Below are 24,710 nucleotides of genomic sequence, written 5' to 3'. Positions count from 1 at the left end.
GTGGGAGACATATACTTGTATAACTACATTACCCAGAATCCTCTGGTTTATAGGTGGCGCTTTGAGCATCGTAAACATGGTAATCTCACAGCAAGAGCGCTATAAAACCCGCTCGATCAGCGAGCCGGACTTTAACATCACTCACAGCTGTAATGTACGTGGCCATAAAGTCAGAAGAGCATTAATAGCTCAATGACCAGAGTTTTATGGCTTTATCTCGTATGTAAGTGATAGTTTGTTCAGCTGTTGTGTTGTGGACTCTCTCGTGCTTTGAGCGCCGTGCCCTTTCTGGGAGAATTAACTTTGTTCCTCTCAATCCTTTGCGTTCATTTGTGTGATTGCAAGGATGGCGGTGTCTAATTCTACATTAGCGATCGTTTTTATAGTTCTGGGAGGTTTGGCAGTTTTGTTCGGGACTATCCTGGTGTTTGTTGGACCGATTATAATAGACGATCAAATAGTGAAGGTAAGTTAAGTTAAACACCTCACAGGTGCACGAGACGCTCTAATCAAACATATTTGCTTTTTTAAATAACATTAAGTTGCAAAACCCCGTGTTTTAGTGTTGAAAATACTTGAACTGAGCTCTATATGGCGTCTATGGTTACTTTGTGCGTTTAAAATAAAATGCATTAATGGGAACGATTATTAATTAATTAATAATATAGGCTAGCATAGCCCGATTATATGAATAATGTGCTACAAACATACATCGTACTTGGAAATCTAAACTAAGATTAGATAGTTGTGGTAGTCTTAGTTAGTCAAACTTGTGTAATCAATCACATTGTCAGACTCGTAATTACTGACGCCTGTGTTTGTTTCCTTCAGAAGATATGTTTTGTTTTTGTATTAATTCAGGGTTTAAAAAAAAAAAAAAAAAAAAAAAAGCTATTTGCAAGGGTCTATTCTTGTATTTTACTTTTATTTTATTTTTTCATTTTATAGAAAGACATTCAGAAAGATATTTATAATGCGACATAAATGCAAGACAGAAAGTCACTTATAATGCTACAAAAGATTTCTATTTCAAATAAATGCTGTTCTTCTGAACTTCATCAAAAAATCCTGAAAAAAGTTTTCAACATTGTTAATAATCAGAAATGTTTCTTAAACAGCAAATCAGCATATTAGGGTGATTTCTGAAGGATCATGTGACATTGAAGACTGGAGTAATGATGCTGAAAATTCAGCTTTGATCACAGGAATAAATTACGTTTTACAAAAGAAACATTACAATAGTAATTTTACTAAACAATTAAAATTGTAATAATTCATAATATTACTGTATTTTTTTTGATCAAATAAATGCAGCTAGGTGAGAGACTTCACACATAAGAGACTTTTTTTTTTTTTTTTTAAATTGAAAAATGTAATAAATTTGAGATCTAAGTTATAGATTACAATTACTGTTCCTCATCTCCTTTCCCTTTTCAATCACATTAAAAAAAAAAAAAAAAATTTGGTGTGACAAAATTACAAATTGTCTGTGTTGTCCCTCAACAGGCCATAAATCTGTTTGTTATAATTATTAAAGAATTCTAGAGTTAAATAATTTTAAGTTAAACCATTTTAAATACAGCATATCACACTCTGATCACTAACCATATTTGCATACTTCAAATCCTCACAGAATGTAGAGATAAACCCGAAGAACGAACTCTCCTACACTATGTGGAAGGACATCCCGGTTCCCTTCTTTATGTCTGTATATTTCTTCCATATCGTCAATCCTGATGAAATCCTAAGAGGAGAAATGCCTATGGTGATTCAGAGGGGGCCGTATGTTTACCGGTAAGAAGTGTGTTCCCTTCTTTTTCTGTAAATCTACTTTGAAACCATATGGATTGTACAAATCACTAGATCTGACTGACATGTCATGGCTTTGTTGGTGTTCAGACCTGCAAGTGAAAGCCCTATGGCGCTGAAGTTCATGGTAGGTTTGTGCCCAGCGGTTTGGAAGTGCATTCTGTCAGTTGTCCAGGCAGGACTACCATAATGTCTGTTAAAGTGTCCTGTCCATCCCAGAGTGATTTGTAGAGCTATAACTTTGCGCAATATACCTCGAGTTGACTGGGTTTGTTGGCACCTGTCAGTATAACTCTAAAAGCGTTCCTCGTGTGCGCATAACCTGCCCCGACATTTAACAAAAGATCCTCTTTCTTGATGGACTCGTGATCTTTAGCACAGACAAGAGGTTTGTTTGCTGTAGACTCACTATACAGACGTCTATCTGGTGGCCTTAACCTTAATTGAAGGGCTGATTTTTTTTTATTTTCTTTTTATTTTTTATTTTTTTTTAAATGTGCCTTGACAGTTTTTTTTTTTTTTTTTTTTGTATTTCACTTAAAAACAAAACAATGAATAATAATTTCACTTGAACAGTGATATACACTACCATTCAAATGTTTGGGGTCTGTAAGCTTTTTTTTTTTATTTTTTGGAAGGAGATCAATAGTCTTATTTTATTAGCGTATGCATCCTTGGTGAGCATAAGATGCTTATTTTAAAAATAATAAAAAATCTTACCGACCCTAAACTTTTGAACGCTAGTATACATTTGTGTTGTGATTTAAATTGAACATATATTTAAATCATACTGTCTGTTTTGCAGTATTTCCCACAGCTATTTTTTTTATTATTCATTTTTGTGCATTCAACAAATTATCCTTTTTCTATCCTTTTTTTCTTTATTTCCTAATCTGCATCTGTCCATATTTTTTATTATAGGAGTGGAACTGTGATCCTACCCTCGAGCCGTGCATACTAGAGCATTTCACTGAGTAAAAACAGACACTGCTGGAACTGAACGAGAACAAAGCTCACTTCTGCTCAACACGCAATCTGATTTTCTAACTTTTATGAAAATGATGCTAATTCAAATTTTTTTTTGTTTGCAGCCTCGATCCAGAATTAAGATAAGATTCCACATAAGACCTTTTTTTAAAAAACGCTTTGTTATTTAACATTTATTTAATATTTAGCATAATCAAAATTTTATACACTGTCCGGTCATAAAGCTGTTTGGATTTAAATGGGCAAATGCTTAAGAGTCAGTGATTGGATCATTGCAGTGATTCTGTTTTTATGTTACAGTATATGTGTAGCAACAGTTCTTCTAAAATGTTGTGATGTTATTTTCATCAAGAGGTGCATCCAATTTTTGGTCAAGATCTTGTATTGTCAATGCAAGAGTCCAGCACTGTGTAAAGTCTCCTCCAGCACATCCCCAAGACTTTCAATGAATTTAAGCTCTGGACTCAGAGGAGAAGATTCATGTGTGAAAATGATTCTTCATGATCCTCACAACCATTCTTTCACAATCTGAACCTGATGAATCTTGACATTGTCATCCTGAAATATGGCCATGATGTGTCTCATACATGGTTGTTTAAGAAATGAAAAGCTACACACTCCATCAATGAGGGTTAGAAGAACTTCTGCCAAACATATAACATGATAGAAACATTAATCACTGAAATAATGATCCAATCATAGACTCTTAAGCATTCGCTTATTGAAATTCGCCTTTTTTTGTTTGGCCAGGCTGTGTATAATGTTATATTTTATATTCATCAGAAATGCCTTTTAACTGCTATATTTATAGTTATATTTCATGTATGTAGTGTACTTCTGTTGGCATGCTGTTTGAAGAGAGTACATTTATTGCTAGAAAGTTGTTTTTGGCCAGATCATTTTGTTGCTTTATGATTGGTTGTTAAATGTGCAGTGGTGTCCTCCCTCACAGTTCAGTGGCTTCTTTTTTTAGATGAGACACATGACATGTGTGTGTGTGAGCTTAACTTAAACAAAGCATGCGTTTGGATTTCACAATCTGAGAGGGAAGTCTTTTTGCATGACTTTCTGATGTGCTATTTATGCTGACCGAGAACCTCAAAGTTGTTCCTCTAAAAGCTGAATATTGCAGTGTTAGGATAATATTATTGCTAATCAGCTGGCCACAAGTCACATTTTTCTTCTGATGTTGTGATTCTTTTCTTTTTCAGTGAAAAGCGCTGGAAGGACAACATCACGTTCCATGACAACAACACTGTTTCGTATATGGAGTATCGTCAGTATTTCTTTGAGGAGAGCATGTCTGTGGGAGATGAATCCGATGTGGTCACCATCCCTAACATGCTAGTGCTGGTGAGAATTTATGATGAAATATTTAATATTTGGGAATCGAAAATCAATTCTGCAATCGAATAGTTATCGAATCGTATCGATTCCTCTCATACTGAACAGCGCGCGATAAGTTCTCTTCCACATCTTTTAGCACTTGAACAGACAAATACTCACAAAAATGTCAAAATCCTTGTCAACTGTTTACATTAGCCTAAGACACAATCGACTAAGAAAACGCACGTGTAACAGTAAATCTGATCTGTAATATTCTAATGTTGGCTAATATTCCTGCTGCCGTTTCTATAATAACGTTAATCAAATGACAAAAGACAGAAAATTCACTCGCTGTTTGTGACTGAATAACTTTTGTAACTATATTTGTAATGTACATTTTATTTATGAAGTGCAGTGTTATTTTACATTTCATTAGTTTCTGTACCTGAATACCTGAGAATTTTAAAACGCTTTTTCAATCATATATTTGTTCAGTTGTATTTATTTGTGTGATTGCTAATTTTTTCTTTTTTAATTACTGAGTGTTTACTTATTAATAATGCTTGAAAATTGTAATAGTTAGGCTAGTTGTTTTTGCTATAGTTTGGGGTTAGGCAATAGTTCCTTGTGTAAGTGTTGATTTATGTTCATGTGTAAGTGTTGATTTATGTTCATGGTATTAATGTACAATGAAATGTTTTGCGATAAGACTTAGAATAAATGTGATATCCAAGTTGTTGTTTTTTTAAACCTTATAAAAAAATCGAAATTAGGAATCGATAAGCAAAATCGGAATCGTTAAAATTCAAGCGATACCCAACCCTACCACCATGTAAAGCGATTGAGAAGAACTTTAACATAACGGTCTTTGATTCACACTTTCAGGGCGCATCGGTAATGATGGAGAATATGCCGTTTCCTATCCGCGTTTTGCTCAGCGCCACGTTCAAGACCTTCAACGAGGGACCTTTCTTGACAAAACCAGTTGGAGAACTCATGTGGGGCTACGACAGCAAGTTGGTGGACTTCCTGAACACTTATCTTCCCGGCATGCTTCCATCCAGCGGCAAGTTTGGCTTGTTTGCTGAGGTGGGTGTTACCTGTGCATTTAGTTGTCTTGGTGTTTTTAGCCTCAGCTGATTTTCTTGCTTTGTTTCGCTCCCTATGTAGTTTAACAACTCAAACTCTGGAGAGTTCACCGTCTTCACTGGCCGAGATGACATCCGGAAGGTTCATATGGTGGACTCTTGGAATGGCCTGAAAAGCGTAAGCCAAATGCCCTTTTGGGGCCTTAATAAAACAAAAAGGACACTAGCTCTGTTCCAAATCTAGTGAGCTGCCTACCTAGATGACATGCTAGGGTCTGAAACATACACTGTGCATGCACATAAATGCACAATTTTTTTAGTTATGCAAGCTTGATTCTACACGTTGCATTCTTAAAATGTGTCAGAATGCAATTTCAGGGGTGCAGTAAAAATGGTAATATTGTGGAACATTATTACCTGTTAAAATAACCGTTTAATTTTTAAATGTAAGTCAATCATGTGATGAAAGCTGAATTTTCAGCATCATTACTCCAGTCTTCAGTGTCACATGATCATTCAGAAATCATTCTAATATCCCGATTTGGCGCTCAAGAAACATTTCTGATTATCAATGCTGAAAACGGTTGTGCTGATTAATATTCTTGCATAAACTGTTTTTTTTTTTCAGGATTCTATATTTAAAAAAAAAAAAGTTATACAAGTCTTTACTGTCACTTTTCATCAATTTAATGCATTCTTGTTGGATAAAAGTGGTAATTTCTTTTCTCTTAAAATGAATACTCTTACCAACACCAAACAATAAATAAGTGTTAAACTACAAACATGGCGGATACGCGACAAGTTATAGTGTTTTAAATGAAGGGCTTTGAGTGATTAATAATCAGTATCTAACCAGATATTCATTCAATGTTATCCACATATTTGCTACAGCATTGTGAACTTTTATAAAGATACGATTGGTCATTCTCGTTTAAATGCATCCTTATGCAAACGCATGAGAGTCTCCGCATGAAAGACACATCTGACAGATAGTACATTTCTCTCCGATACGGTAGGAAATGAAATTAAAGAAATTGAATGTGGAGGATTTTAACTGACAAGATGTTTGACAGGGCAGTTTAAACCGTGACGGGATGTGTTTCGTTAAAGACGAAGCAGAACGTCCCAAAGCTTGCATACTCTTCTGCTACACACTCAAAAATATGTACTTTGTCTTCACAAAACGGTACATACTTTTAGGGCACAGTATAAGTAGGCGAACTGGAACACTTAGGAATTGACTGTGGTGTTATAAAGGATGTGATGTGCTGTATGCAAATCTGGTGTTTTGTGTGACAGGTGGATTACTGGAGGTCTGAGCAGTGTAACATGATCAATGGTACAGCGGGCCAAATGTGGCCTCCGTTCATGAACACCGAGTCGACCCTGCCCTTCTACAGCCCTGATGCGTGCAGGTGAACACCAGACTGTGACTCTGCCTTCAGAAGATGATGTGTGTTTAATGACTGGTTTTCTAAGGGCACGTTCTGTGGCTGTTCTCCAATCTCAGGTCCATGGAGCTGGTGTACCAGAGGTCAGGTGTGTCGCGTGGGATTCCCGTTTATCGCTTCGTGGCGCCGAAGACTCTTTTTGCCAATGGAGCGGATTATCCTCCCAATGAGGGCTTCTGTCCGTGCCGTCAGTCCGGGCTCCTGAACGTCAGCACCTGTAGACACAGTGAGTCTCTGATCCTCACACACACACTGCTGTCAAACACTGATTTACTACTGTCAAACATGCTGGTGGATCATTGTCTTATCTTGAGTCAGTAAATATGTTGTTCATACTGGTTTTAAAGGCAAGCTGGGTAAAATCATAATGTGGCCTCTTTTTCCTTTTTTCCTTTTTTTTTTTTTTTTCCTACCCTTTTTCTTTCTAATTTTTTTTTTACCTTATCTGTTTTTTCTACCCTTTTTCTTACCTTTTTCTTTTTTTCTATCTTTTTTCTTCTGCATTTGTTTTAATTTTACAACTTTTTTTCCCCCTTTTATATCTTTCACATTTTTTTCTTTTACTTTAACCATTTTCCTTGTTCCTTTTTCTTCTCTTCTTACCCTCTTTCATTCTTTTCTTTCTCTTGTTTTTGCATTTCTGTTGTTCATTTTCTTTCCCCTTTTATTATATCTTTTCTTACCTTTTTTCTTTCTTTTGTTTGTTTACCTTATCTATTTTTCTTTTTCCTACCCTTCCCTTTTAATTTTCTTACCCTTTTCTATTATCTTTTCTTTTCTCATGTGTTCTGTTCTTTTCTTACCTTTTTTTTTCTTTTTTACCTTCATTTTTGAATTTCTTTCTTTTTTTAAAACTTTTTCCCTTTTCTTACTTTTTTTGTTTTTAACTTGTCTATTTTTTTTCCCTACCCTTTCCCTTTCATTTTCTTAACCTTTTCTTTTATCTATCCTATTTATTTCTTTTTCTTTTCTTTTCTTTTTCTTGCCCTTTTATTTCTTAACTTTTTACCCTATCCATTTCCTTTTTTCCCTTTACATGTTTCACCTTTTTTTTTCTTTTTTCTCATATCTCAGATTCCCCTGTGTTCATTTCTCAACCGCACTTTTTTGAGGCTGATCCCGTCCTTTTGAAAACTGTCAACGGATTGAGCCCAAATGAAGATGAACATGGACTTTTTATCGATATCCACCCGGTAAGAAATCCGGGCACACAGAAACGCATAACATGTAGCGTTACTATTGGGAACTACTTCATATAATCATTTCTCTTTCTAGGAATAAAATATGAAATATTTGCAACATATGTATAGTTATAAATCATTATACAATCTGTAAATTAACTTTCATTACAAAATTTTAAAAAAAGATTTGTCAGTTCGAGAAAGCAAACAAAATGAACAACCAGTGGAATGTTCCCTCCTTGTCAGGTGACTGAGCGAGTTTGATTCTTTATCTCTCAAGGTTATTGGTTATGGGTTGTTGTTGTTATTATGACTCAAGAAACTTAACATCTTTATCTCTGAAATTGGCCATAAATGTGAAATTGGTCCTTATGTCTTATCTAAATTTGTTGCATAAACACCTGATTTTATGTGCCTTTTATACATCCTCTAACTGTGGCATAACCACTTTTTCAACCCATTTTCAAGAGCGTAGGTCAGGACTGAGGGGGTCTCTCGGCTCGGGTTTATGTTTGGGCCCTTCCTACACAACAAATGACCTAACTAGAACACCATTATGGAGTACCACAAAATACACAAAAATGTAAATATGCTTTTGAGGTTCCTAGAACAATTAACATGCCTAGCCTACAGGATGTGCTCTGTTAAAACCCTGAAATACCACAGCAACAAAGCCAGAGATGATTGGTATTTTTAAATGTATTGTCATGTAAGATTCTTAAATGTAATCTACAAATCCAGTCAGAGTAAAAAAGACTCTGTATGGCTATTACCAATCAAATTAAATCATTATCAACAAAATCAGTCTTTGGATGCAGCTCAGATGTGACATAAATAGATTTGCACAGCAATTATAATTACATAAATTAAGAGATTGCTGTTTAAAATATAACATTTTAATGTAGAAATAATAAATGTTTGATAAAATGTAATGGGGATATTTTTACAAATATTTTAAACCAAAACCACCAATATGTGGCAGCAAGTCACTGTCTTAATGAATGAGTTGAATCCTTCACTCAACCGATTTGGCAAAATGCTAATTCATTTAACATGGCAAACGACTCTTTTAATGAATGGGAAGGCTAATTGAATCATTTACTAATCTGATTCGTTCAAACACGCAGATTCTTTTAGGAACAAAACTGAACAGTTCTGCTGTTTGTTAAATTTTCTTGGACTGAGCAAAACCAGAATGTGCCGTTGCAATAGTGCAGATGTTCGGAAAAACGGCACTCTAGCTTGTGTGAAAACTCTATCATATTCTCATATTATAAAAAACAAGAACTATTTAAAACACTTTTTTTTTATCATTTTGATTACACAAAGCTCTCAGTCGGAGGCTATTAGCCGCGGCTGGCCCGTTAATAGCCCTCGCTCGCTCGAAATGCAGCTAATAATTTCTGACTGGTATATAACAGAACAACTCAAATGAACGTAAACGGGTAAAGGTGGGAATGCGCGTCGTGATAGTTTCAGTGTTTCAGCTTTGTCCCTGGTTTGATAATAAGAGTACGTTGCTGATTACTGCCATTAAACCATTACAACATCTGATAAGCTAATTGGAAATTACGGTTATCGTGACCTTTATGATGTTTGTAAAGATCTCAGCAACTGAATGACCCATTATAAACAAGATTAAGATTTTAACGGTATAATCTTTTTACATGGTCTGACTAAAGGTTTTCTGATTACATGCATCTTTTAGGTTCAAATATTAATGTTAATTCACTCTAGTGCTGTGGTTTATTGGGGGTTAAGCATAGCTGGAAATCTGGCATTTGTCATTTTGTTGGTTAATTTAGTTTTGCTGGATGTGAAACCCCTGATGTCTGCATCCGTGGGCCTTTTGTAACACAGGCAGTTTGATAAGACTAACTCCACTTTGACTTCTGATTAGTTGGAGATACAGACACCGCTTTGTGTTGGAGAGACAGACAACTTTGTGTCGCTAAATTTAACAGAATTGCACAATCCTGACACACTTCTTGACTATCTTTTCATCCGGTTGCGAAATTTGATGGTTATCTCGTCGTTCTCCCTTCATCTGTTTTCAAGATATTTTTCTGAAACCGCTGCTGGGTTGAACGTCTGGGACAAATTCACAGCATGATGCCCGATTTGCTCCGCATCTATTGAATCCATTACTAAGCCGTCACGAAAACAGCTCTTTGGTTTCAGTGTTTTCTGTAGGAGCAAATGCATGCCTGCTCATAACTAGGCCGACATTGAATCTGCACCCAGAAAATGAAGCTTTTATGCTTTCCGTAGAGGACAGTTTAGTTCTGTTTAATTGGTTTTACTGTGTCTAAATCGATTCAGCATTATTTTTTTTTTAAATAGAAAGTAACAGATTCTGCTCTCTCAATTAATATGGTCATATTAATTGACCATATGCTCTCTCAATTAAAAGTCATAAAAACTGCATGCGTAAGTAACACTGCTGGACATGCCAACAAAAGCATTTCATTTGCAGCTTCTATCCAAATTACATATTCAAGGTATAAATTGTGGTATTTGTGTTCAAACCCATGACTTTGGAGTTCTTACAGGGTTTGTACAAGGTGCTTAAATTACTTTAATTTTAGTTGTTGAAATGTAAGTCCTGGAAAACCCTTGTAAATAGCCTTATTTTTTAAAAGGGACTTGAATTATTGATAGACAATATAAGTGAAATTTACTGTTTAATTGTATTGATAAAACAAAAGTTTCACAAAATCAACGCTGAAGCCCATCTGATATAGATATAGAGCCATTGTGCATGGCTATGAGCCTGATATTGCTCATATATAAATGGGTCAATCATATTTTCATGGGAGAAGAAAAATCAGTTTGAATGTGGAAAGCGATATCTTTATCATAGGTTTCTTACAGTGGTTAAAGTTACCGCAGTCAGTGCATGTGCATCACTTGATTTGTAACATTTGGTCATATTAGTTTATTATTATTTATCTATTTACCTTTTAATTTAAAGATATATTGTTTGATAAGTGAGATCTGATAGATCTCTGAGAAACCAAAAAGAAATAGTGCCTGGAATTTCATTTTACGGTATCTGTACGTACACTGTTCTTAGGGCTAAATTTATTTTGTAGTTCACTAAATTTAAACTTTTCATAGTGCAGAAAGTCATGTGCTTCCTTCTGAGGTTGTAGAAGCCTTGTTGGTAATTGAACCTTCTGATCGCACCATAAATCACAGTGACTTTCACTTCAAAAGATTATATCTTAGAACATATAACTGCTCGTAAATTACATGGCTGTTGAGAAACCGATCAAATGAGCAGTTGTAGTCACTCTTCACGTTGTTTTATGACTTTATCCGATAGCATCAAGAAATGTATATGAAGTAGACCAGGCTAAAGATAAAGTACACTTTCAAAAAAAAAATCTTTGGAAAAATATTTCTATTGAGCAAGGATGTATTAAACTGATAAAAAAAAAAACGTAAAGACATCATAAAGTTACAAAAGATTTCAGTTTTCAATTTTAAATGATATTACTTTGAACTTTCTATTGATCAATTTTAAAAAGTGATTAAATATTAAGCAGGACAACTGTTTTTAACATTGATAATAATAATCAGAAATGTTTCATAAGCATCAAATCATATTAGAATGATTTCTGAAGGATCATGTGACACTGAAGACTGGAGTAATGATGCTGAAAATTCAGCTTTGATCACAGGAATAAATTACATTCTTAAATGTATTCAAATAGAAAAGTTATTTTAAATTGTAATAATATTTCACAATTAATGCAGCCTTGGGGATCATATGAGACTTTTCAAAACATTATAAACATTTTATAGACCCCAGACTGTTGAACGGTAGTGCATGTTTTAAGTACACCAGGGAAAAATGCTTTAATGATGCTTTAACATTTTAATCTTCATCCAGGTTTGAGTTTCAGGAATTTTAAGGGTCATTTATGGCTAGTTTAGTTTATTTGTTCATGAGGAATGCATCTTCTGGTTAACAATTTTTTTTTTTCACCTTGTTCTAAATGGAATCAAATGTATAAAAGAAATGAACAGTTTTCTATATAGAATGTTAGCTAAACCTCTGCTTCAACTAATAATTCAAGTTTAAAAACGGGCTGAAATTCTCTTCCCGAGTAAAATAAACTTCATGATTGAATCTCTTAGCATGGTGACATAACACATGCAACATGTTTTCATTGAAGGCTTTGTGTTACAGGAGACTGGAGTGCCGATGAACGTTTCCATACGGCTGCAGCTCAACCTGCTCATAAAGCGTGTTTCGGGCATCTCGTAAGTACAGCACAAATACAGTAGGTCAACAGTCATGACGGTCTGCGTCTGCTCTGAGGTCCAGTTGTTGTGAAACGTGTTTGTTTTTGAAGGCTGCACTGCGTTTGACTGTTCTGTGTGCTGTGGTTTGCTTGTTTCAGAGAAACAGGAAAGATAGCGGAGGTGGTGATGCCCATGATCTGGTTTGAAGAGGTAAGAGTGGATTACAAGAAGAAAACAAATGCACAAAAGAACTTCTAATGCCCTAAAATGTTTTGAAAAGTCCCCACCAAGTGTTAAAATGTCTTAAATGTGCCAAAATACGGGTGTCGTTTTAAAAAAAAATTGGTACATTTTAGTTTCACATGTCATATTTGCTTGAATTTGGTAATTTTCAGTATATAATCAATATAATATAATCAATTTGACTTCATTGAATGTATTGGATACGAACAAAACTTGAATACACTCGAACTCGAACAAAAATATATTGACCAGGATAATGACAATTGTCTTCTTTAGAGCTGCTTTATAGATGATTATACTATTGTTTCATAACTATGAACTTTTACACTGTTATTGAACTAAACAGAGTCAACATTGAACTATATTGAGCTGAATAACGACCCGGGTTGAGGAACATTTCTCACTTGGTCATTTAGAAGCTTTTTGTGAAGCAAGATGACCCAGGATTCTGTTTACCTGGGGTTTAGAATGATCCAGGGTTAGCTATTGTTAGTTTTTTTTTCTTTTTCTTTTTCACCTATACCTGGGGTGTCTTGCCTTAAGATATTTTAAAGCCCCCCTGTAGTCAATAATTGTATCCCTAAAAACTCATCTTTGATCACGAACATAACATATTTCAAAGTTATTTTCCTTGGAAAAAAAAATCATGCCTTAAAATAGCTTGATTGTAACTCTACATCCTTGCCTCATTTAGTATACGCAGTTCTATTAATATGCAAATTAGCCCCGCCTCCACTCACTCACACCAGTTCAGAGATCCACACGTTGACATGATTGCATGATTGGTTACAAGGTAGTTTGTGACGTCAGAAACACCAGCGATTTCAAACTGCGTTTTTGAGAGTGTCTTTGGTTCACTGCAGTTTTAAAGAGAAAATACTCCGCAATAGTTTTGACTTAGCAATTTGCACATGGTTTGTCTTAAAGCACATTAAAAACACCACATAAACAAACAACATTTAAAAACTTGATTTTCTCCACGTTGGGGGGGCCTTTTATTTTTTTACATTTGTATCGTTAGATATTCAAGTAAGTTGAAACTCAATACTTGCATTTAAAAGTGTAATCCAGCAATTTTGGGATAGGCTAGACCAGGGTTCACCAATCTCGGTCCTGGAGGGCCGCTGTCCTGCAGAGTTTAGCTCCAACCAGCTCCAACACACCTGTTTGAAAGTTTCTAGTATGCCTAATGAGACCTTGATTAGCTGGTTCAGGTGTGTTTAATTGGGGTTGGAGCTAAACTCTGCAGGACAGCGGCCCTCCAGGACCGAGATTGGTGAACCCTGGTCTAGACTGTGAAGGATCCACTCATTCTATCTTTCGTGGCCCAGGAAATGGAGACTTTGTAGGCCTCATTCAAAAGTGCCTTTGAATTGGGACGGCCTTCGTTGCACGTTGTAACTCGTTCGGCCTTTGAAGGATGCAGCCTCTGAATTGGGACACAGCTTGCATCGTCTATGTGCTATGTGACTTGAAATCAGTTTGAAAGAGCAAATGAACGAAATTATCTCTGTTGTCGTCTTCTTTCTCAGAGCGGCTACATTGATGGTCCCGTTCTCAACACGTTTCGCACTAATCTGGTGGTGCTGCCCATGGTCATGGAGTACATGCAGTACATCTTCATCGGTCTCGGACTCGTAACCATTCTGGGAGCCGTGATATACTTCTGCGACAAGGTCTGCTCTTTTTATGCATGCTTTTTATTCAGTGTTTTACTAATATTAATTTTTGATTCAAAGTGTGTATGTTTGTGTGAGTGCATGTGCGAGAGAGACTTGGAGAGGAAGTGGGTTTACATGATGTTGAGCAAATGTGGTTTGGTGCTTAAGCGTGTCTGAGCTCTGAGGAGGTAAAGTTGAGCATAAGAACCTGAAAGCACTTTAATGTTCCTTTATCACCCCCACTTTAACACTCTGCATGGGCTTAGATGGTTTAAAGTGCAACCTTTGCATGGTTTGTTTTACAGAAAGCCAGGGAAAAGTCACCATTTTCTCTCACACAAGGGGTCAGCACTTATTTAAATATACATATTCAAAAAGATTACAATGAGAATAACAATCAAAAATGTGTTTTTATGTGTATGTAATTGTTCCAAATCTCTAGATTTCTTTAAACCATTGTTTGATTGTTTACAATGTCATTTAAAATAAGCAAAGGCTGATCAACTTTAAATGTAATGTTGCTGATTTGAAAAAAAATGAGAAGCCACAGTGAGATCTCGGCAGATGTGAATTATATTGCACAAGTTTTATTGTAAAAACATGTGAAAATCAAGTTTCAAAGCATGTGATTTACCAAATGCACGATCATGTTCATCTTGCATGCTCCCGCCCCGTTTTCAATCACTCACGCCCTTCATGCATGCGTTGCCGTGCACGAGCACTACGGGCCGTTCAAATTCCCTTCAGTTTTTGTCCGCCGTGATGATCTCAACACTGTCACTGTGTCCAATAATCAACCTGAAGATCACTGGCTCCAGATCAGTGTCACTGCCCACCTGATGTTCAATGAGGTCTGGTTATTCTTTTAGGAAAGCGTAAAAGATACAAAACACGACCCGACCAATGAGACGCAGGCTGAAAAATTAAACGTGAACGACACAGGTGGGTTTTTGGCTCAGATAAGCCTCTTCTCAAACTCTTCTTCTGCAGGTGGGATGTTTTTGAGGTCACACGAGCACACTGAAGTGAACGCACCTCCTTTCACTCACATGCACCTTTCATAGTCACTGTATTTCATTTAATCTGCTTCACTGATCTGTCCATCATAACTCATCAGAACTTTGCAGGCAATGTTCCCTCTAATTTGTTTGCTTGCTGAGCAAAAGCAAGTGTGTTGCGCACGTTCTGAAAAGTGAAGCCAGAACGTTTCGATCGCCCCCTGGTGGCTGGCTGCAGAATCAGTCATAATCCCCTTGGTCAGTGTTTTCTGTAGCAGTGCAGGGCGCTTTCAGAAACCCCCCACCTTCCCCAGCTCCACCTGTATAGATCTGCTACGGGTAATTCATATATGCTATATTGAACAGCAGCAGCGTGTCGTGTTTGTATTAGCAGTAGCAAGTCCTGCATTTGCTCTGCAGCAGCAGCGTAGCAAACCTATTCCGCCAAGACCAAACATATCAACATTATCATATCCATTACAATCCCAAACACTCAGAGCTATCATGACAGAAATCCTATTTAAACTTTAAACTTGGAGGAAAAAATACATTAGAGGGAACAGTGTTTGTGTGACAAACTGAGTGTTTTCTGATATAAGCATGGAGGATTTTGCCAAAAAGAAAGTTCCTTTTTTCTTTTTTACACAAATACTTTAAATAAAACCAAAACTCCAATAGAGTGGCTCCAGATGTTAACCAACACATGGTAAAGTCCTTGGCAGTTCCTGAATGGTTAGCCTTTTTTTTTTTTTTTTTTTTTTTTAAAGATGCAACTTTACTGTCCACGGTTTATGCTTTTTTGTATATTGGTTGTTCTTTGTTCTTTTTCTGCAAATCAGACTTAACTCAAGAAAAAAATATTAAACAAATTATATATATATATATATATATATATATATATATATATATATATATATATATATATATATATATATATATATATATATATATATATATATATATATATATATATATATATATATATATATATATATATATATATATATATATATATTTTTTTTTTTTTTTTTTTTATGGTTTTATTTTAACGAAAATATGATGCAACTTAAAGGTGAAGTTTTTATATCTTTATATATTCTTGTAAGCGGTTTAGTGGAAACTTTCATTTTGGTGAGGAATTTGTTTTTGTTAACTTTTTTTTTTTTCTTTTTTTTCTTCACCAGCGGATAAAAAGTAAGATGCGTGACCAGCCCTGCACAGATGTGGATCCATCCAGCTCAGCCAGTGAAAAGACCCCATTACTACAGGCCTCAACCAGCTAGAGCCGCTCTCCACACTGCAGCTCACTCTCACTATAAACTCTCAATCCCACAATCCACTGGGCAATAAATAAAAGTTATTTTATTAAGCGTTGTGGTTGAATGAACTGGATCAAGAACAGGATTATGAACTCTTGAGTGTCTTGTTTTTTTGCACAGCAGTTGGGTCTAAAGTTCTCTGTGGGGTTAATACTACATTATATATTTTTTATTTTTTGTATGAAAAAGTGACTAGCAACTGTGCTGTGGTACGCTTTAAAATTCTATAATTGACAATATACTACTAGACGATGAATTTTCAAATGGTGCATTTGTATAGCTTTAAAAAAAATGGTCAAAAACACTCCAAACCTTTCTTCCTCTAAAGGGGAAAATGTATTTAAAGACATTAACCTTTATCCTTTAAATAAGGAAGGGATGTGAACACTTTGTAACATTTCCGTGCCATTGAGTGAAATGTCCTCTGAAAACAGAAAAAAATGCTGAGCCAACACGTTTCTCAGTATGCTGAATACACATGTTGCTTTTGTTCTGTCTGTAAAGCCACTTGTATTTAATGGATAAAAAAAAAAAAATTATGTCATTGTTTGCATTCTCTTGATTGTTCAGTATAAAATGAAATGGGATTGTTTTATAAGACTTCATTCAGTAATGACTTTAAGTTCACTTTAATTGTATGATTCGCAGACAAAATGTTCTATCAAATGCTGTATGAAAACTTTTTAAGATAACTATAACTCTGGCTGCAAACCGCACATGGTCATGAGTCCATGATATATTTTATTAGGCCTACTCCTTAAAAACTGTCAATGTTTATCAAAAGCTGTGCAGATGAGAGAATTAACTATTGTCTTATCGAGTTGTATTTTTTCCATTAAATGAAAACCTGTCTGTCTTATATTTTGCACCAAAATCAAAAGAAAAATACGATGAAAGTACATTGCATAAAGCAAATGAAGCACATTTTCCCTAACAATTTTAATTTTAAAACGTAACATGTCTGACTTCAAGGGATATAGTTCACCCAAAAATGAAAATTCTGTCAAGTTGTTCCGAACAAACCTGTAGGAATTTATTTCTTCTGGTGAACACAAAAGATATTTTGTAATGTAGATCTAGTGACAGACCCCATTGACTTCCATTGTATTTCTGTAGTCAATGGGGTCCATCTTCTTCAAAATATCTTTTATGTTCAGCAGAAGAAAGAAATTCATACATGTTTGGAACAACTTGAGGGTGAGTAAATGATGACAGAGTTTTAATTTTTTGGGGGGTGAACTATCCCTCAGATTACTTTATAATTGTTATTTTCAAGGATGAAGGCTTGAATCATCCTGCCCAGGCCACTGATACTGGTCAGGTGCATTTGTTTGATTTAATTCAGCCTAAAAATAGCACTACAAATTCAACTAGGATTTCTAAATTGTACTTTAAAATCACTGTCATTATTAGTATTACAATAAACGAGAATGAGTCTTTATTTTTGTCGCCATTTTTAAAATAGCAGTTCTTTTTCTCACCGTAAGATGGCAAGAGCGAGCAACAGTACAGCAGGCGACGCCGAGTTTGTGTTGAATTAAGTCATTCTTTGGTCTTGTATCTAGTCATTTATTTTGTTGATCGTTTTTAATCAAACAATTTTTTATTTATTTAATGTTTGATATGATTGCGTATGAGAGCAGAGCGGTGTTGAAGATATACACAAATCTTGGCAAACGTGTCGCTGCTGTGTTGACTGAAACGAAGAGTTCCTGACGTGAGTTTTATTTTAGTTTAATTTTACACAATGGCATCAGTAAACGGAAAATGTTATATAAAGATTCTTTGTCTATGGCTCCAGCGAACGAAATGACATACTTTGTAATTTTAGAATTAACCTTATATTTTATGTGTTTTTTTTCCAAGGCAAATGTTATTAAAAACTTAACCCAAAGCCTACTGTATCATAATTGTAAAACTTGTTTACAATCTTCTATGCCTTCTCTATCTCCTCTAGTTGACACTTCATACTTTTTTAGAAAGTAAAATATATTTTTGCTTTGTTTTCTTTAATAATTTTTATAAAGTAAATGTTTTAATAGTCTGATATACTATTATAAAGATCTCACTTATTTACATTACAAGCTTTCAGAATTTCATCTTACTTTTTGGCATATAAATGCACTGAATTGCATAGTTTTGCTCAGTATGGGCCTCTGAATTAAATTTTTTAACCTCCACATTCTTACAAAATCATACTATATGGGCCATAAAAGTCTGATGTATCATCTATCATACAAAACATAAATTATGCCATTTTATAAAAAAGATTTTGTCTAAAGGTTTCAAAAACTAAACATGAGAATTATTCTGACCATTATTTCATATGTCAGGCTTTACAGGATCAAAGCTCTATGAAATCAGAATTGGATTTGTGTGCAGTTAGTCCATATAAAAGATATCTATTTTAAATTGTAAATCTATTTAGTGGGTGTGTCCATTTTTCTGTATATTACAATGCTTTCTACAGTGAGATTGTCCCTCCCCATAATTCCACCTGCCATCTAGTAATTACAAGTAGCAAATTGAAGCTTTATTCTTATGTTAGCACAACACAAACAGAAATGTATTATTTTCATGGATGATATTTAAAGCTAGTTTAAACTAGGTTTAGAATAATTTCTCATAAGATTAGCAAGTGTCAACCTCATGTGTCAGTATTAAGTATGTGCTTTGGTGTATCATTGGGGTTTCCCAGATCCCAAACAGAAGGGTTACCACCACTTTATCGTTTCAGGTCATCAGAACTTCAACATTTGAAATGAAACGTGCCGTAAGAGTAAAGCTGTTCAATCGATGAAGTTGGCAACTGTATAAATGTGACCTTTTCCGCAGAGCCGCTGCACTTCAATCTCATGTCCTGAGGGAATGCGTGTGTCGGTGTTTCCTTGACCCTCGCTGCTGATTACGGTAACCTATGGTGTCACAAAGCAGACCATAAAGCTGTCTTGCATGTGAAATATAGAGCGTTATACGGACACTGCAATGAATCATATCTCAAATATACGATTAAACAAACCCCAGCACTCAATTGCAGTGGTCTGCCACTTTGCATGTGGTGTAGAGATTGATTTAACCTCAGTGGTTTCGGTTTGACGAAGGCGAAGCAATTAAGAAACAGGCAGAACAACACCGTACCAGATTTGGCGACTCAGGCAAGTGCTTCAAGAGCTGAATGCAAAGAGAAAACATGCTTCACATATATAATGAGCCCCGTTGGGTTCTGGCCAGTTCATAGATTGCTCTATTTGTGGACGGAAGTTGTTTGTGTCCATCAAACGTAATGGAAAGATAAAGGGATAGTTCACCCAAAAATGAAAATTCCGTCATCATTTACATCACCCGTAAGTTGTTCCAAATCTCTACGAGTTTCTTTCTTCTGCTGAACACAAAGGAAGATATTTATTTCCATATTATGGAAGTCATATTTCTAAATATTTTTTTTGTGTTCATACAGGTTTGGGACAACTTGAGGGTGAATAAATGATGGCAGAATTTTCATTTTTGTGTTTGTACCTGTTGGTTTGTCTTTGTTTAATTGGTTTTCCATGCCTCTTCTCTTGGAGTCGACATAGTGAGCCGTTTACCTGAGCGATTTTGGTGTTTGTATTGTGTTGCTCTGTTGTGTCTGATGAAGATACTTTGGCTCCTGTTTACCTCGCCACTGGAGTGAGCGGGTTTGACGTCCAAAGGGAGGGCGCAGGTCATCCCTTCAAGAAACATCAAACCGAGATGTAATTGTGGCCGCCCTTCCAACATCTTTGATGTCTGGAACCCAGGCAAGACCAAAGTCTGGTGTGAAATTATAGAGTGGAGTAGACACAGAATATTAATGCTGATGCAGAAAAGGATGATGGGTGAAGCTCATGAAAACATATCCAGGTCACATTCCATCTCATATGGAAAAAAAAAGAAAAGAAATCATCCCAAAATTATGGGGAAAAAAAATACTCTATCTCTTAAAAATTATGCGATAAGTACAATTTTTTTTTTTTTTTTTTTTTTTTTGTGATCACATTTTTTTAATTTATTTTCCCTTTTAGAAAGACAGTACATACAGGTATATACAAGCCACAAAGAGAGAGTATAAATATACAGTACCAGTCAAAAGTTTGGAAACGTTACTATTTTTAATGTTTTTGAAAGAAGTCTCTTATGCTCATCAAGCCTGCAGTTAAAAAACAAAAAACAAAAAAAAAACAGTAATATTATGAAATATTATTACAATTTAAAATAATGGTTCTCTTTTTTAATATACTTTAAAATGTAATTTATTTTTGTGATGCAAAGCTGAATTTTCATCAGCAAGTACTCCAGTCTTTGGTGTCTTATGATCCTTCAGAAATCATTCTAATATGATGATTTGATACTCAGTTATTATCAATGATGGAAACAGTTGTGCTGTTTAATATATTTTTTTGGAATACTTTTTTCAGGATTCATTGATGAGTAAAACGTTAACAGCATTTATTCATAAAAACAGCATTTATTCAAAATAAAAACATTTCTAACAATATAAATCGTTACCATCACCTTTTATCAATTTAACGCATCCTTGTTGAATTAAAGTACTAATTTCTTTAAAAAAAAATAGTTATTGTTCCCAAACTTTTGAACGGTAGTGTATATTGTTACAAAAGATTTCTATTCTAAATAAATACAGTTCTTTTTAACTTTTTATTCATCAAATAATCTTGAAAAAAGTATCTCAGGTTATAAAAAAAATATTAATCAGCACAACTGTTTCCAACATTGATCATAAATCAGCATATTAGAAAGATTTCTGAAGGATCATAAGACACCAAAGACTGGAGTACTTGCTGATGAAAATTCAGCTTTGCATCACAAAAACAAATTACATTTTAAAGTATATTAAAAAAGAGAACCATTATTTTAAATTGTAATAATATTTCATATTATTACTGTTTTTTGTTTTTTGTTTTTTAACTGCAGGCTTGATGAGCATAAGAGACTTCTTTCAAAAACATTAAAAATAGTAATGTTTCCAAACTTTTGACTGGTACTGTATACATATATATATATATTAACATACATACCTATACATAAGCATATATAATGAGCATTATAGATTAACATAATAAAATTAAAATAAAAAATAATATAAAAAAAAATAAAGAAAAATGGAAAATAAACCCCCAGGTATGACCCACCCACCCCCTGGATCCAGATCTCCAAATCTCAGTTACAAATTAAATCTGAAGCCCACGAAGAGTGGTTAGCAGTGAATGCCAAGTCTTTATTGCTGACTCTTTTGCACCATGGACTCTAGCTGTCGACAACTCCAAGTAAACAATATCCATATATGTTAAAACCCAAGCTCGAAAAGAGAGTGAATGTGGAGGTTTCCAACGTGTGGCAATAAGTTTTTTTGCAGCCGTAAGTCCAGCCAGCAATGCTCTTCTCTTATCCAGTGTCAAACCCAACCTTGAGAAATCATTCAAAATGAGTGTAGCAGGCGTACAGGGCAGTCTAACCTTAAACAACCTAGAGAGGTTAAAGGCAATCATCTTCCAAAAGTCGGCCACTGGGGTACATTCCCAAAACATGTGAAAGTAACTACCAATCACTTTGGAAGAACATAAAGTTTATTTTTATTTTTTTACTTTTATTAAGCAAGGATGCATTGAATTAATGAAAAGTGACAGTAAAGACATTTATAACGTTACTTACTTTTCTATTTCAAATAAATGCTGTTCCTTTAAACTTTATTAATCAAATAATCCTGAAAAAAAGTTTGCACAAACAGTTTTTTGACTGACTGATTTTGTACTGACTTGCTTTTGGTTTGGTTTTGTTTGTTTTTTGTGATGCCACACTCCATACTTTGGATAATATAACATTCATGAAGCATATATAATCTTGCTTAATAAGTCTTTTGTCAGTGCTGTGGAAAAATATGAGAAAAAAATATTGATTCTGATCTTTTCTTTCAGATTACCTTGTTTTATTCACCCCATTTTGATTGTTTGACAGCAGCGTTCCAGGTACAGTAGGGTCATTAAACAAGCCGACGAGGCACAGTCTTCCCTAGTTGGAAATTATGATAATGAATTGTTCATTATCATTGCCCATTGTTCACCCAATGATGGCATTGAATTCCAAACATTTGATGGAGAACACTTAAACACAGAACAGTAAAGTTGTGTTTTCAGACCCGCTCTCCAACCCTGTATCAAAGGACAGAATATGATTTACCTTGAAAGGATCCTTGAGCATCACTCACACTCCGAAACCTGTTGCGCTCAGAGAGTTGTGTTAATTTAAGTCTCGCTATAATCAGATGCCACGGTGACATCTTCAGCTGAAGTGGCGAGGCGGGGATCAGCTTGTCTTTGATAACCTGTCATTCAATCTTTTGAATGGCTAAATGGGTTTTAATGATATGCTTTATGGAGTCCAAGCAGACATATCAAAGAATGCCTCTTCAACAAATGATTAATCACAGCAGCCCAAGCCATCTGCATAGAATAATTATAATTATCATATTAGCCTAGATATCCCTTGATTGATGAGGCCTAGCTTGTTTGCATTTACAATATTCAATTATTAATTGTTACGGGGGAAGACAGATTGAGGCAAAACATGCAGGAGAAGTGCATTAAGATGCTTCGTCTTCCTCTTCATCATCCTCTCTCCACGCTTCTAGCTAAACAAATGGCCATAACACCGTAATGGACAAAAGAGCAATTATGCTCGGAGCACTAAATAATTTCATCGACGTGTTATGCTGAATTTCATTGAGCTGTAATCCTCTTTGTGAATGATATCTATGGCCTTGAAGATCTAAATTGCCTTCAATAGAGCAGTTCCAAAAGTAAAAATCCCATTCAGTTTCTCCATAGAGGACAGAAAGCTCTAGGATTTCATCACAAAAATCTTCATTCGTGTTCCGAAGTTGAACGAAGGTCTTACAGGTTTGGAACGACATAGGGTGAGTAATTAATGACAGAATTTTCATTTTTGGGTGAACAGTGAACTAACAATTTAACAAGTTGTGTTGTCAGTGTTATACGCATCTGCGGTGGAAACTAATTTCCTCTCAAGGACAAAATCAACTATATCTATCTATCTATCTATCTATATCTATCTATCTATCTATCTATCTATCTATCTATCTATCTATCTATCTATCTATCTATCTATCTATCTATCTATCTATCTATATATCTATCTATCTTAAATTACATTAAACTGACTTAGTTGAATGACTTGACTTCAATTGAGTTGAGTTGAATCATGTACAGTGCTATGCATAAGTTTAGACACCCATGCTAAAGTTGACTAAAAAGAGGAATAAAAAATCATCTTTTGGAAATTGAACTTAATGCCTTAATTTAAAAAATTAGGAAAAATCCAACCTTTAAGGACACCAATTTTCTTTGTGAATGAATAATGTATCGTAAATAAATAAATGTTCTTCCTTAAAATACAGGGTGCATAAGTTTGGACACCCCTATGTTAAATTCCCATAGAGGCAGGCAGATTTTTATTTTTAAGTATTTTTTTTTATTTTATTTTTAGGATACTATGCATCCTGATAAAGTTCCCTTGGCCTTTGGAATTAAAATAGCCCCACATCATCACATAGCCTTCACCATACCTAGAGATTGGCATGGAGTACTTTCCATAAGATCATCTCTCAATGCAAATCAAACCAGCTATTAGGCTAACTGAAATAAAACCATGTCAATCTCTAGGTATGGTGAAGGCTATGTGATGATGTGGGGCTATTTTAATTCCAAAGGCCAAGGGAACTTTATCAGGATGCATAGTATCCTAAAAAAAAATTTAAAAAAAATACTTAAAAATAAAAATCTGCCTGCCTCTATGGGAATTTAACATAGGGGTGTCCAAACTTATGCACCCTGTATTTTAAGGAAGAACATTTATTTATTTACGATACATTATTCATTCACAAAGAAAATTGGTGTCCTTAAAGGTTGGATTTTTCCTAATTTTTTAAATTAAGGCATTAAGTTCAGTTTCCAAAAGATGATTTTTTATTCCTCTTTTTAGTCAACTTTAGTATGGGTGTCTAAACTTATGCATAGCACTGTATAACTTGTTTTAAAAAGCTGAAAATGGCTTAACTAATTTTGATAAGTTAAAGTAATCTAAAACATATGTTGTCATTACTTATTGATCATATAATTTTTTTAATGTAACTAATTTAAAAAAAAAAAAAACTTTTTTGTTTAAAGATTCCCAGACTATCAATCAAAGTCTCTCAGTTTTTTGGCATATCTATCTTTTTTGGCCAATGTTCAATACATAAGATACCCTGCGCTGTGAATGCAATAGACTTTTGCTAAAACATGTCGAGTGTCTCCGAGGGCTTCTCTATAGAAGTATGAGCCCTGTCTTTTAGGGCT

At 34.8% G+C, this 24,710-nt stretch overlaps 1 protein-coding gene across 2 annotated transcripts; it reads left to right on the top strand.

Annotated features, from left to right (window-relative positions):
• Positions 1-44: 44 nt before the first annotated feature.
• Positions 45-18,208, top strand: scarb1 (scavenger receptor class B, member 1). 2 transcript variants are annotated; one of them, XM_079861304.1, is made up of 13 exons: positions 50-466; positions 1,634-1,794; positions 4,008-4,149; positions 5,008-5,211; positions 5,293-5,388; positions 6,510-6,625; positions 6,721-6,887; positions 7,736-7,854; positions 12,041-12,114; positions 12,255-12,306; positions 13,872-14,015; positions 14,870-14,942; positions 16,183-18,208. In XM_079861304.1, the coding sequence occupies exons 1-13, from the start codon at positions 347-349 to the stop codon at positions 16,194-16,196; spliced, it is 1,482 nt and encodes a 493-aa protein (XP_079717430.1). In that variant the 5' UTR covers positions 50-346; the 3' UTR covers positions 16,197-18,208. The 2 variants fall into 2 exon arrangements, with proteins under 2 accessions (XP_079717429.1, XP_079717430.1); XM_079861303.1 differs by lacking the exon at positions 14,870-14,942 and having other exon boundaries at positions 45-466.
• The last annotated feature ends 6,502 nt before the right edge of the window (positions 18,209-24,710 follow it).

This window comes from Squalius cephalus, assembly GCF_949319135.1.
Source record: "Squalius cephalus genome assembly, chromosome: 24".
Classification (NCBI taxonomy): domain Eukaryota; kingdom Metazoa; phylum Chordata; class Actinopteri; order Cypriniformes; family Leuciscidae; genus Squalius; species Squalius cephalus.
Note: the sequence above shows the minus strand (reverse complement) of the source record. Positions and strands in the feature narration are given on the sequence as shown.

What these genes read in the sequence shown, in the direction of transcription:
- scarb1 (XM_079861303.1), top strand. Translation starts at nt 347, where the DNA reads ATGGCGGTGTCTAATTCTACATTAGCGATCGTTTTTATAGTTCTGGGA. An exon ending in AAGCGTGTTTCGGGCATCTC is followed by an intron (nt 12,115 to 12,254) that starts GTAAGTACAGCA and finishes TGCTTGTTTCAG; the next exon opens with AGAAACAGGAAAGATAGCGG. An exon ending in CCATGATCTGGTTTGAAGAG is followed by an intron (nt 12,307 to 13,871) that starts GTAAGAGTGGAT and finishes CTTCTTTCTCAG; the next exon opens with AGCGGCTACATTGATGGTCC.